General features: G+C 36.5%; 2 protein-coding genes across 2 annotated transcripts in view; both read left to right on the top strand.

The window, feature by feature from the left end:
* The window catches only part of LOC131530773 (venom factor-like), a 30664-nt gene extending 24248 nt beyond the window's left edge, over positions 1-6416 (top strand). The window contains 11 exon segments of the mRNA XM_058761212.1: positions 138-197; positions 299-389; positions 565-616; positions 703-790; positions 1318-1407; positions 2546-2651; positions 4872-4961; positions 5037-5120; positions 5225-5305; positions 5379-5526; positions 5602-6416. Of these exon segments, the coding sequence (XP_058617195.1) occupies positions 138-197; positions 299-389; positions 565-616; positions 703-790; positions 1318-1407; positions 2546-2651; positions 4872-4961; positions 5037-5120; positions 5225-5305; positions 5379-5526; positions 5602-5746 (1035 nt within the window). The 3' untranslated portion in view covers positions 5747-6416.
* Positions 6417-13917: 7501 nt separating this feature from the next.
* Positions 13918-19631, top strand: part of LOC131530772 (complement C3-like) — a 34511-nt gene continuing 28797 nt past the window's right edge. The window contains exons 1-11 of the mRNA XM_058761211.1: positions 13918-14041; positions 14278-14304; positions 14544-14736; positions 14845-15007; positions 15095-15165; positions 15251-15342; positions 15453-15535; positions 15616-15703; positions 18008-18110; positions 18192-18306; positions 18443-18558. Coding sequence (XP_058617194.1) covers positions 13968-14041; positions 14278-14304; positions 14544-14736; positions 14845-15007; positions 15095-15165; positions 15251-15342; positions 15453-15535; positions 15616-15703; positions 18008-18110; positions 18192-18306; positions 18443-18558 — 1125 coding nt within the window. The 5' untranslated portion in view covers positions 13918-13967. The remainder of the gene's footprint in view (positions 14042-14277; positions 14305-14543; positions 14737-14844; positions 15008-15094; positions 15166-15250; positions 15343-15452; positions 15536-15615; positions 15704-18007; positions 18111-18191; positions 18307-18442; positions 18559-19631) is intronic.

The raw sequence follows: 19631 nt of genomic DNA, 5'->3' as shown, positions 1-19631 counted from the left end.
TGGTGTAATATTCATGTATTTAATGTTGTAAAGCGAGAACAAAGGAACATATGCATGTGAGCTGAGAGATGCTATAGATTAAAAGAAAGGAATTTTGGAGTGAAATACAGTAACTCACATTTCATTATTTCTTCCAGGTGCCTCTTGACCAGAAATTTACAGTGGAGGCTTCTGGGAAGGGCAAGGGAGTTTTAGAGGTGTTACATCCCCACATCTTCACTGAAGTATTGAATTAGAATATAAAATCAAGACGTAATTTAGTTCCAAACCTGTCTCTGTCGTGTTTTATGAATCCCAGGTAGTAACAGTGTACCACCAGCTTCCTGATGTGTATGAGAACAGCACGTGTAACGGCTTTCAGCTGGACGTCTCCATCGCTGAGACTAATGGTGCGTTCTTAACTCAATTTTATGATTCCTTACTATATGTAAAGAATTATCTGAATTTTAACAGTAAAAGACTGTAAAAATGCTACAGTAAAACCCTTACTCTATACAGTAAAAAACTTTATGTATTGGGACATTTACATGTAATTTTACAGTATCACTCTTTGATCCATTTTAGAAAACCCCCCACCTGATGTAGAAAAGTCATACAGACTTAGTATCAACGTGAGGTAAGCAGTTATTGGTAGATATCGTTTTTTTAGAAAGCTAAATAAACTGGTTCGGTACCCATAATTCACTGCTTTGCACCCCAAAGGGCTCTGGAGGGACACCAGGTGAGGATGGCGATTCTGGATATCAGCCTGCCCACCGGCTTTGAGCCTGAAAACTCAGATTTAGAGTTGGTAAGACCAATCTCATGATATATTGTGGCATTACATTAGTGGTAGAAGCTAATTATATACAGTAGCTAACTGTTTTGTAGCCTACCTAGACAGCACTCCAAACATCTAATTTTAGGTTTAATTTTGGCCAGATTAAGCAGCATTGCATGTATCTGTCATGGAGAATTCCCATAATGCATTGAGACAAGCTACTTCCAAGATAGTGTAAATTGAGAAAAAAGTTGATTATAATGTTGATCATAAATATTATAATGCATGTTTCATGAGTTGACTTTTCTACCCAACATTTTTTATGTTGAGCATCGCACTTTTAGCTTAGCAACATGCTAACATCTAACTCTATTGAAATCATCTGTGAGTCAAGTCTGTTTGTGTGGTGCACAGAATTACTGACTATAAAGAGTGCTTCAAATCCGTCACCTTGACAGTTAGGATGCTAACTGTATAGGCAGCTACCTACATAAATAATTTGCAGCACAGCATCTTGTTAGGTTATAGAAGTGATAATGTCTGTTGTGCCTTTCTAGCTCACAAATTCAGTGGATCGCTACATCAACAACTTTCAAGTGGTAGACAATCTGAGCGACAGAGGATCCCTAATAATTCACCTGTTTAAGGTAACCTAACAACCACTATTATAGTTTATGGCCGTTTCTTCAACTAGGGGCACTTTTTTAGCCTTGTGAAGTTGAATAAAAAAAACTTCAAGTCAAGTCAAGTTGAGCTTTATTGTCATTCCGCTACATGCGGGGGCATACAGTGGAACGAAATGTCGTGCCTCACAGGACCACGGTGCTACATAAATACAGGCATACAGCAATGAAGTAAAACAATATAAAAAGTTAAAAAGTCTTGTTCAAAAGTCACGTAACACAGTCTCATAAGTTTAAATAATTTGTCTAGTTTTAAGGTCTGTAAGAGGACAAACTTAGATTACAAGAGAAATTGTTAATATTTTACATTTTTCCGACCGGCAATGAACAAATGTCATTTCCACCACATCTCAATATACAGCTGTTATTTAAATATAGAATAACTTATGCCACTCAAGAATTGTGGAAATGACAATGAATTAACGTGAATGTAGAGAAACAGCAGAGATATTTATTAGAAAAAGTCTTAAACTCATCACACTCATTAAACTCAATTCACAAAGTCATTAAACATAATCAATTGTTCTTTGTAACCATACATGTCATTTCCACCACAGAGGCAGTGTGGTGGAAATTACATTTCTGTAGGTTTTTGTGAAAAAATGGAAGATAGCTTCACTGATTAGCTTTGAATTAATACTTAGCATTTCATGTATGCAAAATACTCTTATTTAACTTAAAGTTTTTAGCTTTTTAAAAACACCCTTGAAGGTACAGTATAATTGGAAATGACGTAGAATAAATATATTAACTGATCAAGCAATATTTACCTTGATTTTTCTTCTATTTGATGTAGATGAAAATTTTAATTTCCTCCATGTCCAACATGTGCTCTGATGTTACTGAACATTTCCATAGAAACCACCAAAACAATCTTTCACACAAACTTTTTAAAGGGACATTACAGTGTTGTGGTGGAAAGTTTTAAAGGTGGTTTTATTGTTAGTTTGACAAAGAAAGAGGAATTTGTCCAAAATTATATGTATTTTTAAAAATATGACCAAAGAACATAAAAGTGCCCATAGTCTTAAGAATCACCCTTATACAGGATCTATATTAAGGCAGCACTGAATGTTTGTCTTTGTCTGTATGTCCCGGACAGGTGTCCAGTACTCAGATGGACGTGATCTCATTCAGACTGCATCAGAAATTTAAAGTGGGACTCCTTCAGCCCTCCACTGTCACAGTGTACCAGTACTACAACAAAGGTTAGTGCACATGTTTAATTAGCTATGTTTGCTAAAGTGCACTGCTAACCTAAACCCTTAAGCATAATACTTTGGCGTTTAACTCGCCTCACACTGTTTCTGCTATAGATGAATATGGCATGAATAATGCAGAGAAGCATGCAGTTACTTTTAAGAGCAACTAAACATGATATTAATTGCATAGAAATGCACAAGCAAACATTCAGAACAGCGTCATTAGCATTCAAAATTAATGTGATTTACTATACTTAAGGGCAGGGTGAACAGGGTGCATGGAGGTATGCAAATACATACATTGACAGGCAGGTAGGATAGCCTATCGGACCGAGGGATATGACTGGACGAATAATTTTTGGTCCTATGCCTTCCACAGATGACATAAATACTCATAAATACATTTAGAGCACTTAACTTAGTGATTGATAACAGGATGTGAAGAGACTTTCAACCAGCATAACAAAAAATGTTTTTGAACCAAATCACCTACCCTGTCTTTATCATAACATGATTGATTCTGTGTGGTCAAGATGTTTTAAACATGCCTTTGTCAGGTGTTTTCAAAGTTTTTGGTACCATGGACCCCTAAATATGAGGATCGCCTTATAAGGGACTCCCTTTGTAAAATAAGAAAGAATGAAATACCGCTTTCTTCTAAAATGAACTCTAGTTATCTTTAGGGTCCAAGCACTGAAGGTGCGTAGGCACCTATTGTAATAGTTGGGGTTCTTATTCTTCTTCTTCCACTTCCGTTTCTTTTTCTTCTTCTTCCGCACTGAAAATTTTAGAAGCAAAATTATTTTTTCCTCTGATACCTTGGCTCATGCCGAGTCAATTGGACACCAAAATTTTAATTTCTATGGTCAAGATTTTTTGCAGTTTTTAATAGTTCAAACTTGTCCTAGACACTTTGTCTGATTTTCACCAAAATTGCCTCAGATCATCTTCAGACAATGCTGGCAAAAATTTATGGAATTCAAGTTGATTAATTAAACCATTCTCGAATAACGTGTGAATGAATTTGAGGTAGAGCACGCAAAAATGGACACGAGGCTATATCTCCAAACTTGGTTTGTGTTATAATAACCATGACCTGAGGCAACTTGCACAGTTTCGGCTCAGCACCACCTAGTGGTCAGGAGATATGAAAAATACATATTTTCGTTTAGAACTTCTGAATGGTTTGGCCAAAAATCACAAAACTGATCTCTTTAATTGAACCATACCCAATTTTCCCATATCAGCCATTTTGGGCTTTGGCCGTTTTGAATTTTTGCCACAAAATTCTGTATTTTACAAATGCAAATGATACAAATTTGCGTATTGTTACGTAACTTGGTATGTGTCTTTGGCACCATACCCTTATGGTACTGAACAAGTTTCAGGGTACCACCACCTTATGGTCAAGTTTGACAATTTTTGCAAAAATGCTAAGAACTTTTGAGTATATTAGCCTATTGTAATGAAACTGGTCTCAGTATATTCTTTGCGTCATGCCAAGAACATTTTTCCGTAGTCAGTTGAACTTCTTGTCTGCTATTTTGATTTATGTTGAAACTCTACTTTTGAAACTCTACTCAAACGCCTCCTAGACCATCTGGTTTTCACTAAATTTGATGCAGATCATCTTCCGACCATGCTGGCAAAATGTTATGGATTTTGTCAATGTGCAAAATGCTTATCGTTTAACGCATAAACAAATTTGCTGAAATGATGCGTGTCTCTGCAAATCATTGACATATTGACACCAAACTTTCTGTGTGCTATTGCAACCTCACACTGACCACACCACATCAATTTGGTAACAGTGCCTTCTATTGGTCAAAAGTGATAAACCATTAATATGACATACAAAATAAATCTGAAAATGCTAATAGCATGTAAGCGGTTTTTACTCTTGTCATGTGACTATTCTTGTTAGATTGCTTGGATTATGCCAAGAACATTAATACCAATTAAATACAATTATAAATCTTTCAATCATATTACTAGTGACTCTATTTGATTTTTCAGCCATTTTGACTAAAATCATAAATACGTCCTTAATTGTTCGTTGATGAAATGGGTCTGATGTTCCCAGCCATGCTGGCGTGACTTATCTTGCCTTCTTAGTGCTTGGCTCCTTAATTGCTGCTTGCGGCTATATTTGTTTCATTTGCTAGTCAGTTAGTTTCAAGTGTTAATATTAGTTTGTTATTGTGTTTCCGGACTCTGTTGTTTCAGATAAACGCTGTAGCAGGTTCTACTCTCCTCCAGAAGACAAAGAGCAGCTTGATCAGATCTGCAAAGACAATGTGTGTCGCTGCTCACAGGGTCAGTTTAGCAGGACTAATTGTGTGTTTTTAATCAACAACTTACCTTTAACCAGTTATAAACCTTCCTTCATAGGTGACTGTTGCATAATGAAGGAAGACTCCTCATCTTTCAGTAAAGAACAGATGACAGCCACTGTGTGCAATGGATTACGTTATGGTGAGTGTTTCTTCTGTCAAATGAATGTGTTTTTGGCAGAACCTATCAAGATGTCACATCATGATCTCATCTATAAATGAATGAAAGATAAATCTTTTCTTCAGCCTACAGGGTCAAACTAGTCAGTGTCAGCCAGAGTCACTATGACCAGTATGAGATGGAGATTGTGCAGGTTATTAAAGAGGGTACGTCTACTAGAGTCTGATTTTCTCATGTAACTGCCATCTGGCTCATGGATCTCCATTTGTGTTTGTGTAGGGACAGAGGAAGGCCTGAACGAGAATGAAAGGAGGATGTTTCTCTCTCATGCAAGCTGTAGGACAGGACTTGGTTTGAGAGAGGGTCAGGACTATCTGATCATTGGGCCCATCACTGATGTTTGGCATGCAGGGAGCACGTCCAACAAGTGAGTAGCGTTAGGCACAGAAAATGTACGTATTATGGTTCGTTTTTCATAATTCTGTGTTGTTTTCTCTCTCAGGTATGTGTATACGCTGGGTAAGGACACGTGGGTTGAGCGCTGGCCGTCCGAGTCTGAATGTGGGGCTGGATCTGCACTGGAGGTGAAATGCAGCGAGCTGAAGAGCTTCTCAAAGGACCTGACAGAGAGCGGCTGTCAGACTTGAGACAGATGTTGGTTTTTTGAACATACAGTACTAATGGCAAAACTGTGGATTTTAAGTCTAAGCATTACAACATGCATTACAAATGCATTACATGCATTACAAAAAAAAAAATGCACAACTACCTAAAATGTTAATTGACTGTAATTTAATGCTACTTTTGTAACAGAATGTTTGTAAAAACAAACTAATACATTGAGGACATATTGTGCTGTATATCAAAAAGTGTTACAAAACTTTGAAAAATTTGTTCCCAAAAGTAAAACGAGGGAATGAATTAGTACAACATGACCATGAATTAATGGAAATAAAACAACTAAACAAATGAAACAGACACAATTGAATAAAAAATAAATTCAAATGACGGAACAAATTAATACAACATGGCCACAATTTAAGTTAAAACAGCAAAACAAACTGGTACAACTTGGCCTTGATTTAACAAAATTTACAAAACAGATTAGTACAATGTGGCCACTATTTAACAAAAACAAACAAACAAACAAAAAAACCCAAAACAAACTGGTACAACATGGCCATGATTTAACAAAATTAAAACAAAGAAACATTTTGGTACAATGTGTCGGAGCTGATGAAGGAAGAAGCCAGGGAGGAGCAGACGGAGGGAGGAGCCAGGAGCAGAAGGAGCCAGGCGGGTCCCAGACCACAGCCAGGAAGGCGGCCCATGGTGGAGCCGATGGAGGGAGGAGCCATGATGAAGGAAGGGCTGACAACTCCAGGGAACAACTGATGGAGGCGAAGCCGGTGGTAAGGGAGCCCAGAGAGAGCTGTAAGAGAGAGCCGTAAAGCCAGGACAATGCAGAGGATCTGGAGGGCCAACACAGCTAACAGGGAACGTGCCCAGAACATTCACTAACGTTCTTTAAAAGTTGTGTTAATGTTAGTACAAAACGTTATTAAAATAATGTTTTTGGAACGTTCTTATAACGTTGTTAATGTTCTTGTAACGTTGATAGAAAACGTTCTTAAATCAACGTTCTTGGAACGTCTTTAGGACGTCATTTGTACTTAATGAACTTTCTTATAATGCTGATAGAAAACGTTCTTAGAACAACGTTCTTGGAACGTCTTTAGGACGTTATTTGTACTTAATGAACGTTCTCATAATGTTGATAGAAAACGTTCTTAAATCAACGTTCTTGGAACGTCTTTAGGACGTCATTTGTACATAATGAACGTTCTTATAATGCTGATAGAAACGTTCTTAGAACAAAGTTCTTGGAACGTCTTTCGGACGTTATTTGTACCTGATGAACGTTCTCATAATGTTGAGAGAAAACATTTTTAGAACAACATTCTTAGAACGTTATTGTAATGTAATATAATTTCTAAATTAATAATTAATTGCTAAATGTTATGTTGTTATCAAAACATTCTGAGAACAGTATTCATGTCCTTATGATTGCAGGCTACTTTATGAACATTACCATAATGTTGGGAGAAACATCTTTAGAACAAAAAACTTATATGCTATATAAAACATGAATAGAATAGAATAGAACAGAATATGATAGAAAAATAAAATGTATTTAAATATGAAACTACAACCTCGATTAGGTGGTGGCAAATCACCTGAATGAGTCACTGAATCTTTTATAATTATATACTTTATCATTATTAATTATATATATTTTATAACTTATTGAAGTCATAGGCCTATAGTGAAATGTCATACACTGTAAATCAGTGGCATTTGCTAAATTAAATTAGTTAATTTAACATAAAAAGTTATTTCAACTCAATATATATTTGTGATGTGAACTCAAAATCTAATTAGGTTAAGGGGAACCCAATCTAAATAAGTTACTAAAAATGTATTTAATCTACCATATGGTTATTACGTCTAAATGGCTGACCACAAAATATTTTAAAGAAAAATTAGCTTAATTCATGATTTCTAACATTGTTTTTCGAGAAGTCTTTGCTTTATCTCTTTCAATATTAATTAAATAGCCTTCATAACTAAAGATAATATAATAAATACATAAATCTGTTTCATATTAAGCATAGATCAATCCTTCTGGCCCTCTTCGTTTAGGAGTCACACTTGCCTCCTTCGCGGTCAAAAGTGACCGAAGCCTTGAAATTTTATTTTTTATTTTCTCAGGAAAATCAATGTAATGTATTTTTGTTCAATAATATTTTTTGATGATTATTTATGATTTTTAGGGAATTTTATGATACTATGCAATATTTATACAATTTTAATGAGCTATTTTCTCCATTAGAATTAATATTTATTTATTTATTTATTTACTATTCTTTAATAAATGCAATATTTCACATTAAAATAGAGTGAAGGCATTTAAAATCTTTTTTTTTTAAAGTGAGTTGAATTGGTCCATCTGGAGGCATTAAAAAATAAAAACTTGTGTAATGTTGCGTAACCTCTTGTATTAGCAACCTGTATAGATATATAGAGAGGCTTTTGGATTCCCGTTGTTTTTTAGACATAATTTCTTAATTTTTTTAGGTTTTGCTATTAGATATATATCTAGACATTCTAAAAGACTACTTTTTGTCAAGGTTTAGATATTTGTGGTTAGATAAGTATCAGGTTTACGTTATGATTACAGTCAAACATTAAAATCTTGTTAGAAAGTGAACACATAGAAAGCATTTTTGTTACTCAGTATTTGATAATTAACAACAAAATAAGGAATAGATAGTGATAATTCAAAACACTTTATATAAACATTTTGTAATTAATTGATATTTCATTCAATGTAATTCAATTAATGTTAACATATTTTCAAAATTTGCTCTGTTGCAGTTTTACCAGTTCATTTCTGTGTATATATGTAGGCTATGTGTGTGTGTGTGTGTGTGTGTGTGTGCGCGCGCGCATGTGTGGGTGTCTATTTTGAACTCCTGATATTCTAGAGAGTCACCCCTTGATTGCTGCACACTTTTTCTCTGACCAGTGGCTGATTTGTAGTTTGTACCACCAAAAGATTCACTGAGTTTTCACATTTTTTCGTATTTCCCATTTCCTATGTCGGTCATTTTTGACCGCGAAGAAGTCAAGTGTAACTTTTTTTTTTTTTTGGACTCTTTAACTTATCCGAATCATGTCCATGCTTTTTTTGTGTGTTCATATTGCTAATGTGACAAAAGTCACCAAGTGTAATCTCATTCCGATGAAGCTAAGATTTTTTAAATTTCAAAATATAAAATTTTTCGGTCAAAAATGACCGAAGAGTATGGAGGACCAAACCTGCAAAAGCAATAAATAAATAAATACGCAAATAAATCCACAAAATAATACATAAATAAATATATAAATAAATGTGCAAATAAATAAATAAATATATAAATCCACATATTCCTGTATAAATAAATATATAAATAATTAAATGTGCGAGAAAAGAAATAATTAAACAAATTAAACGAATGTTGGGGGAAATAATAACAAAAATGCTAAAGGAAATGCTAAACTTTCAAACCCCTTTCAAACGTTTATTCATTTTTGAATGTAGTTCAGTATTTATTTTTCCTCAACTCAACATGCTAATGAGGGGGTGTCTATCAAGCATCAGAGAAGGCGGTCTTTATGCCACCATTGGTTGATCATTATAAAAGTTCTGCGTTGGATTGTTTGCCTGAGCAACATATAACCTTGTATGAAATATTGCAGTCGAACGGTTTGGCGGGAGTTTGTAGATCCATCATGGCGGAAAGAAGGTCGATTGCCCAGTGGCTCTACGAGTCATTGACTACTACATCTACATGGACATCAGTAATCTAATTATTTACCTGATTCTGAATAAGACAATATTATGATTAAGGTGTTTACATGAGTTGCTTTTAGAATAATCCTTTCATGTTCCCGTTTTACGTGTTAGAGTACATAGATCAAGCGGCAACCTCCCGCTCCCTCTAGTGAAACCAACACGGAAGTGACTAAAACTGCAATTCATCGACTGGCCGCTGGAGGCTGGCTCCAAAAGGGAGTCAATCACATTGACTCCCCATGTTAAAATGCCCAACTTTACAGCAGAAAAAAACATGTTTACAGCCTGGTACAAAAAATTATTTTGGTCTATATAGCTAATTTTGCCCTTCGTGACAACTGTGAGGGGGGTGAATTTTTTTATAACTCATCCGTTTAAATTATATTAAGCCTTAAAGTTCTGCATAATTAAGGGCGTGGCCACTTGAGTGACAGGTGGACTGCCGCGAGCTCTGCTCCAGAGTGTGAAACTCTAGTGCGAAACTTAGAAAACTGGCTTTAATGATTTGTATTTGTACAGAAAAAAATAATTATAGGTAGGACACTGGGAATCTGGCAATTAGATGTTTTTTAATCGTTATTGCTTACAGTGCTTTGTTATATGGAGCAGTTTGTTAGATCGCGATCTCTCTCATTTGTTTGTCTAATGAAGTGCCGACAGATATAGAAGTACACAATAAACGCGGTAGACTTTAATGGACAGTAAAACAAAGGCAAAATACCGTGTAACTTATCGACGAACGAATGCAAACATATGCAGAGCACTGTAACTTATCTGAGCTTTCCAAAACAAAGTCAAAGCGCGGTAACTGATGTTATACTGTGTTCTGCCTTGGTTTCTCCGGGGCTTTTCTCCGATACTTAAACACATGATAAAGGAGGTCATTAATGTCCCAAAATGATCAATAACTCATTTTCGACCAAAAACGAAGTTATGGTGTTCTGTCTTTGCACAGCAGCACTGCTGTCACTACAGAGGGGCGTGGTTTCAGCTCAGCTTCACCCACGTCCCGCCTTTTTGCCCATTTTCGATTATCCGGGAGTGACGCGCGGTGACCCGCTTCCAAGATGGCGGCGGTCGGCTCCGCCCACTTTAGGCTTCAAAAACGCTTTACAGAAACCTACGGGTGACGTCACGGACACTACGTCCATTTTTTTTTACAGTCTATGACATAGATCGATTAATGGCATGCGTCATTACGTCACCACGCGACGCTATCCGACATCCTCCAGAATTTCACATATAAACATATAGTTCGTCTTCGTGATGATATGCCATATACCGTTTGTGGGTGTTTCATTTTTAATTTTATGAAAGCTTCAAGTGCAGTTAATTATATGTACGTGCACAGACGATGGCAGTGTTGAAGCTCTTTTATTTGCCTTCAAAAGGTTGAACACTGCCGCAAAATGTGGCGAAAAGTCCTACACGACGGTAATAGTTTGATTAAGGTGTGTACATGTCTACTGCACTTCAATAATGCGACTAAAATAGGAATACTCCACATGTCTTAATTCGATTTGTTTACTTCGATTATTACTTTAGCTGGATTAAGGTAATCAAATATATCTGTCTACATGGTAGACTCTTAATCAGAGTATTGTCTTAAGCGTATTAAAATCTGAGTATTGATGGACGTTAGCTATACACCGGGAAATTATTTTGTTTAGGTTTATTTGACAGCTGTAACTCAGATTTGTTTAAAATGATCGAATGCTGTTGATATGTATAGCCCGTCACAATTCGCCTATTTATACTATGCCCTAAATAGTATGTATCCTTTTTGTGTAGAAAATGTACATATTTTTGGTTTGTAGCAGATTAGAACGGTTTAGAACATACTACACCTAAACCTACCCCTTACAGGAAACTTTCTGACCTCAATTTAGGTCCCCACCTTGAGTCTGTGTGTATTCAGGTCTGAACCCATGTGCTACAGATAGCCTTATGCACTTCAGACAGGAGCACAGACCTCTCCAGGCCAGCAGACACGAGTGTGTTTAGGGCAGAGATCATTTATTACTCTGAGCTAAATACTTGTATGTATAAATACATAGTATATTAAAGATTTGAAAGCCATCTGAATAATTGTGTTTTCTTCAATTACAAGTTGCCTATATTTAGGTAGGTCACAACTACCTGTAAGTCTGTAACAGTACAGACAAGTTGTCCGCTGGGCCTGTGGTGTTCTGAACAGCCCTTACCTGCATGTGTTGTGTCAGACATTAGAAGACAGTTTACAGAGGAAGGAGGTTTTGAATGGCCCCATTTTGTTGACCATCAATAAAAAAAAAAACACCACAATCACAAATTGTCTTACTGTATAAAAACTTGTTTATGAAGTTTACATTAGCTATATATCAAGCATATCTGCATTTATGGTTAATTCAGTTCAGTTTTACTTATACAGCACTAAATCATAACAAATGTTATTTCATAGCACTATTAATATCCAACCAAAAACACAACATTGCAGCTGTTAATTAACACATATAGATGCACAAAACATATTCTACCGAAAGAAAAATATACCATCTGACCCATTTAAAAACATTTAACAATCTTTCAGTCAGGGTATCACACTAATGTGTTGTTGAAGTGTGTTAAATGGTGAATGCTGTGCTAGATACACGCCATCAGCCTGATGTTGTTGATCCGCTGGAGGGATCTGGAAAGAGGAGCAGGTGTAGTGAAGACAGACAGTGCTGCGTTCTCGTGGAGCCTGTGGTGACCTGCAGTATTCCTCTCTCAGACGGGAGCAGCAAACACAAGTTTAGATCACATTCACTGCAGACCATGCTTTTCCACTTGGCCTCCATCAGGAGTGAAGCTGCAGTCCAGTAGAGGTGGTTCATAACAGCTGGACTTCACTGCTTCAGATCTTCACACTCCCATCTTCCAAAGCCTTATAAACACACCACATGACAAAAAATGACCAATTAGCTGTGCAAACAATGTTACTAAGCTGTCACTAGACTTGATAGTTAAAATATTAGCAAACTGAGGTTAACTTACCAGCTATGTCTTCTCATATGGTAACGTTTTTACACGGTTTTTAAAAATATAACGATAATTGCTAACGCTTATAAGCTAGCTGCGCTGCTTAACAACAACTTATATACAAACAGTTCGGGCACAACCTCCATGGCCATGACGGGAACAGACAGGGAGTTCATAAACGGCCTCCTTGGCCATAACAGGACAGGCAGACTGTTCAATATAGACCTCCATATAGACCCGTGACGGGACTGACAGATAGTTCAGAGCAGATTGATAGTTCGGGCACAACCTCCGTGGTTGTGATAGGACAGGCAGATAATTCAGGGCAGACAGACGGTTCTCTCCAAATGTCCTTTGATGGAGTGGTTCCCCTGCTCCAGGCAGAGCAGGTTGATGGCGGCAAAGTGATCCATTGAAGAAAAAAAAAAAAAAAACACACACACTGATCAAAAAACGAAAATGAGATGAAATCAAAAACACGCCGCTTTCACATTTTTGATCCGGTCTTCTGTCACTTGTCGGCTGCTGTAAAACACACAAGTGCACGATGATGAAGGTAATCTTTAATAAATCCTAAAGGCAATAATCCACAAAAAGAGAGAATAGCAACACATCCACACAATTGACATATAAGATTGGACAATAAAGAACGGAATGAGAGCAACTTAAATACATCAGCAAACGAGGACACTAACGACACACACCTGAACAGAATGATGAAATCAAATCAAAAACCATGACAACGAACGGGGAAAAGGTGCAAACTGAAAGTCCAAACTAACAGAACCATGACAGTGGCTACAGTTTAACATAACTAAATGAGGGAATGATTAATAAAATGTGGCCAAAATGTAAGTTTTAATATTAAAACGGGGAAACGAATTTGTATACTGTGTTCCTGATTTAAAAAAAATAATAAGGGAAGGAATTAATAAAATGAGCACAAATGACACCAGAGTATACAATTTAACAAGTATAAACTGACACATTCAAGTGAGATTATCCTTTCCAGTATATAAACTCAAACTATATTTATGACTTTATATATTTGAAATGTGATGTCTAAGTTGAAATTCATTTTAAATCACATCTTTGAAGATGTGCTTATGGGTTCCTTCTATATTCACACATGCAACCCATGTGAGATTGTGTCTGTAAAACAAGGGTGTGAAAAACCCTGACAGCTTAATGTCTTTGCCAAAAAAAAGCTGTTCACATTTATAACAATGTATTACTTTTAATGGCATTTTGTTGAGAATAGTTTAAGTTAGAGATCTTTCTAATGCTGAAACCCTGAATTTGTTTGAATTTTGTCAGATATGTGGCCATTTGTTTGTGCTTAGAATAAAGCAAACATTACACAAGTAGTTTGGAGATGACTGTGTTGTGGGTTAATGGGAGGGATATTAGGGGTATTTCAGTTCTCCTGCTGTTGTCTCTGACATATTGTGAGAGTTTAGTCCAGCAGGATGATGCTCTTTCCACTGCTGTTATGGACGGCATTGTTCTGTCACGTCTCCGATGGCCAGACTTCCTCTCAAAGGTTGTTTAATATTAATAACTTTTATATAATGTACAAAAGATTTTACTTTTCATCTCGATGTTGATTTATAATGTTGTTTATCTTGTCAACTACGAATAGCGTATGCATCTGTTGTGAAAAATGTTTATGGAAATAGTTGGATATACAATTGTCACTATACATTTCTGTTGTGTTTAAAATCAAATTGTGGTTTAAATAGGGTTATCTGTAACTGAGTGTGTTATCTGTGTTTACAGTGATCCGGTCATAGACCAATCTGCAACGTAAGTAACTGCCCTCTGTCCTATGACCTTAAAGCTAAACAATGAGCTATACAAACAAACATTTTTAAATTATTTATTATTATTATTATTATTATTATTATTATTGAGTTTTAGGCAGTTTATTTGTTTATTTATAGGCCACCTTGACATTTTTACATCTTGCAGCACAAAAACAGAATAATTTAAAATAATTCTGTATATGGAAACTAAACATGTTGGATATGTGTGTTCTGGTTCAGGTTTTATGTTTTAGCTCCAGCAAAGATAAGGCCTGGAACAAAACAGAACATCCTGCTGGAGGTTCACAAACCCTCCCAGGCATTAGAAGTCTCCATCACGGTCTATGATTATCCAGTCTCCCAAACTGTTTTAATGACGGGATCTGTTATCCTGAATTCAGAAAACAACTACAGCGCCCTCAAAACCATCGAGGTGAAGTTAGCTATGAATGTATTTGTTCTAGTTCAGAGAAAACTTTGTTGGTTAAATTTGTTTAAATATTGCGTGCTGAACATAATGAAATGTTGTCTTATTATTTAGATTGATCCAAATGTGCTACAACCAGATGGAAGGAAGAAATATGTGAAGCTGGTTGCTCAGTTTAGCGGATTCCATCGTGCAGAAAGAGTATTACCGGTGTCGTTCCGCTCTGGATGCATCTTCATTCAGACCGATAAACCGGTTTACAACCCTGGAGACACAGGTCTGCTCTCACATACACAAGCACTTGTCATACTGCTCATTTATAATGAACTTTATTCTGTTTTTGCTGATCACTGTAATTTTTCAGTGCGTTTCAGGGCTTTTGTGTCTGACACTGAATTCCGTGCAGCTGAGAGGACCATTTCTCTGGAGATTCAGGTGACTGTCACTGGCATACAGTATTTGCAAGGAAATATTTACATTTTCTGGAACAATGCTTTATGTTACAATTGGCACGTTTCAGAATCCAGACGGTATTGCTGTACATGGTATGTCCAGAGCCACAGCAATCGATGGCATACTCTCTAACACCTACCCCCTCTCATCTGTGGTCAAGTATGCACACAAAACAGATATTATAAAATAATAATTTATTCGACAAAAAATGGTATTGATTTACCTGACACTTTAAATATATGGCTGCAGACTAAGTATCTTCTTTCTAGGGAGGGCAGGTGGAAAGTTGTTGCAAAGTTTGTTCAGGGAAAAGAGAACATTTTTAGCAGAGAGTTTGAAGTCAAGAAATACGGTAAGTCCTTCATATTACCTTCAGCGTCTATTAGATATTTCTCTGCTGGTTGGTTAACATCATTTCTTCTTTCTCCTAAGTCCTCCCAGCATTTAATGTCACTTTGACTCCAAAGACATCCCACCTCAGACTAGACGCAGAAAAGTTGGAGGTAGAAATAACAGCCAGGTGTGTGATCAATTTGTATCAAACTGTTCTGAATGACCTCAATGTATTTGGACAAAATTACGTAACACTTTGAATTTGTATGGATTTTTAATTTTTTTTTGACAATTTTATATTTTTGCTTAGATTCAATAACAAATATTTTATATTATTTAGTGCATTTTAGCTTTGAATATTTTTGTTTTGGATTGTTTGCATTTGTAAACTTACTTTATTCATGTGTACCATTTTGACAAATATTCTGTATTATGCTCTTTTAAGTCTTGATTTTGTTTTGGGGGTGTACTAGAACATGCTCTCATGCTTGGTGGTTCGAACAACGCATTATTTTTCACATAATTTACATTATTACAATACCTTTCTCCCCACCCTGGTACAAACGGCTCGATTTGTTCCGGATTTGATGAAAGCCCGCCTTCCGAAAAACGTGTTGTGATTGGTTAGCTGTCCCAGTGCATTGTGATTGGCGAACAGCTTAGACGGCGTTTCAGTACTGCCCCTCCCCTTGCCAAAGCAGCAAGTTCCGTCTGGCGTCAATATTGCTATATCAAGTAACGTTATTGTTGTTGTTGTTTTGTTTTGCCTAAATCACCTTTTATGTAGGATGTCAACAACCGCTTAAAATAACTGCATTTACTATGTACAGATAAGTGCCACGGTAATATGTATTATGTTTATTGTTCTTTAATTCTCACATTATAACATGAATTGTTATACAGTTTAATTTATTTAGACCATAGTCCAGTGTTTCCCCTAGACACTCTATTTGTGGCAGCATTTATATGCAGATTCATTCTGTGCCAGCAGGAGGCGCTGTTGGAGTGGTAGAGATCGAGTTTTCCCCAGTAACGCTGTGCTCACAAACGCTGCTTTATCAGGCATTACGTGCAAGATGAAATGAAAATGACATCCAAACTTTTCTGAAGACAGTCAGTTTCCTTCTGAAATAGTGATATAAAAACACCTGCGATTAAAAACCCGGTTTCGATTTTGAAACATGCCGTGCTCGTTTATTCAACGAAGTAAAAGCCGTTTGGAAAATCTGTTTGTGGCGGTCAGTTTTGATATTGTGGCGGGTCGCCACAAATAAATCAATGTATGGGAAACGCTGTAGTCTCATAATTGAAGTGTAAATTCTGCAGATTATATCATTATCCAGTATTATACTGTCAGCAATTTATAAAAACGTTTTCATGATTGTAACCTACATATTTACATACATAATTATTCAAGTGCATGTGTGATAACTTGAGAAAACTTCACGCTACAGCAGCACTTCTTCGTTATTGTCATCTTGTCTGATGCACCCAAGCGTTCTAACCACGACATCTCCCCTCCCCACCCCCAACCATCCGAATTTCCATAGGCAGGATTTATTTTAATGATATTCTAATGGGCCAATTTGTGATGTCACAACACCGAAAACAACACTGTAGTCCAAACAAGCCGTTCGTTGTAGTTCTTGAAAAGGGATTTTAAAATACGAAATATCTCTATTTGGAGTGGACTTTGAAATTTGTAACTTTGTAGATATTTTTATGCCCAAACATACACACTACACACTGACTAAAATTCAAAAAGTGAAAAAGCATAATAGGACCCCTTTAAAATTGTGTACTGGCTCTTTAAGAATCGCGACTGTGAAGTCAGTCGGTGTCCGTTCTTTGGAATACAGCAGACTCACGGAGTTTTCTTTACCGCATGCGTGATATTTAAGATCTAGTTTTATTTGTTTGATTCATCTCTTAGTCAAGATTAAAGGAAGATATTTGACCAGACAACGGAATACATAGATTTCTTTATTGGACATGGAGTGAGTGAAACTGAAACTTATACAAAAATGTGCACTCAAAATTAATATTACTATTATTTTACATTTTTCTTTCTTTCTGTCTTTCATTTAAATAAAGTAATACTTTTATTCAGCAAAAATGAATTAAATTAATCCAAAGTGACAGTTAAATCATGTCACAAGATTTATGTTTCAAATAAATGCTGTTCTTTTGTACATTCTATTTATCAAAGAAATCAGCATATTAGCATGATTTCTGAAATATTATGTGACACTGAAAACTGGAGTAAAGATGCTGAAAATTCAGCTTTGCATCACATGAATAAATTATATTTTAAAATGTGTTAATATATTAAAGAGTTATTTTAAATTGCAAAAAAATATTTTAATTAATCTGTTTTCACTGTATTTTTGATCAGTTAAATGCAGCTTTTTGAATGCTAGTGTACTGAATTCTTACACTTGTGTTACTGAATTGCCAAATATTTTGAGGTCACCATATGCATTTCTTCCAGGTATCTTTATGGTGAACCAGTGAAAGGTGTTGCGTATGTGCTGTTTGGTATTGAAATTGATAGTGAAAAGAAGAGACTCACATCTATGAAGCAACTAAATGATGTAAGTGGTTAAACAAGAAAAAAACTTCAGTTTAAGTACCTTAAATCAGAGACTCTTGTTACTCCACATATTATTTTGCAGCTGAATGGAGGAAAAGTTAGTTTGACTATGGAAGAGATAAAGAAGGCCTATCCTGACACAAACAGCCTACTGGGGTCTTCTGTGTATGTCAAAGCATCAGTAATGACCAGCTCAGGTGAGAAAATAATTGAAAAACAACTTAAAACTACTCACAATCCAATAGCAACTGCATAGCAACCTGTTGGCAACCACTCCAAAGTTTTTATTTTGAAAAAAAACAAAAAAAAACTTGTCTTCTTTCTTCCCCTCAGGTAGCGACCTTGTGGAAGCAGAGAAATCTGGAATTAAAATTGTAATGTCACCCTACATGCTCTCCATCAGAGACACACCAAAGTATTTCAAACCTGGCCTGCCATTAGCCATGACGGTAATTTTCATTTCTGTTGCGACAGTTACTGCTTGAAGACATAAAGCTCAACCTTCATGTTGTTTTAAACCTTTTGTCTTCATTTGCAGAAATGAAATGGAAAAATGCAGCAAAATTTCTTAACTGCTCTTTTCCATAAAATGAAAGTGAATGGTGACCACAGGCTGTCAATCACTAAAACAGGAATCTCCAATCACAGTCCTGGAGTGCCGGTGTCCTGCAGGTTACCTCAACACACCTGGCTGGAAGTTTCTAGTATACCTAGTAACACCTTGATTAGCTGGTTCAGGTGTGTTTAATTAGGGTTGGAGCTAAATTCTGCAGGACACAGGCCCTCCAGAACCGAGTTTGGAGATCCATGCCATAAAAGGACAGTGTTCATTTAATTTCATTTATATAGTGTAATAGTATTTATTAATATTTTCGTTTTAGAAAAACTGCCATCATCTCAAAGTGGTTGATGTGCAAGCATTGCTCCTGGTTTGACCAGGAGCCGAATGCCAGTTTGTCCTCGTACACCTGTCGTGACCACCTTCCTTCTGAAGGTCAGTCCCAATGGGATGCCTGACTGAAAAGGCGAGAGGTTTCCCAAGGGGCCACAGTTCTGAAGCAGCGGTGGGTTACCCTGAAATTAAAACATAACAGTCGCCAACAAATTAAAACATAACAGTCCAACAATATTGGAGGGGGCCGCATGTGAATCAGGCCCAGAGGAATCACAGAGGATGGGGCAAGCATCCTCTGGAAAACTTTGAGGGGACGTGAAGTCTCAAGTTTGAATGATGCTGCTAGCCGCTGAATTGTCAGGGAGAGTTGCGATGTAATCCATGTAATCTACATCTGGACTGAATCGATAACTGTCCCCCAGAAGACGACTCACTGGATTTTTTATTGATTTTTGGCCCAAGCCGCTCCCCGAGCAGCAGCGACCTGTGAGCAATGAGTTCCTTTTCTGGTCTAGATAACATAAGCCAATTGTCAAGTCAAGTCAAGTCACCTTTATTTATATAGCGCTTTTAACAATACAGATTGTGTCAAAGCACTTAACAGTATCAAACTGGAGGATAAAGTGT

This window comes from Onychostoma macrolepis, chromosome 22, assembly GCF_012432095.1.
Source record: "Onychostoma macrolepis isolate SWU-2019 chromosome 22, ASM1243209v1, whole genome shotgun sequence".
In the NCBI taxonomy this organism is placed as follows: Eukaryota; Metazoa; Chordata; class Actinopteri; order Cypriniformes; family Cyprinidae; genus Onychostoma; species Onychostoma macrolepis.
The sequence above is the reverse complement of the archived record's forward strand: the minus strand, read 5'-3'. Positions and strand labels throughout refer to the sequence as shown.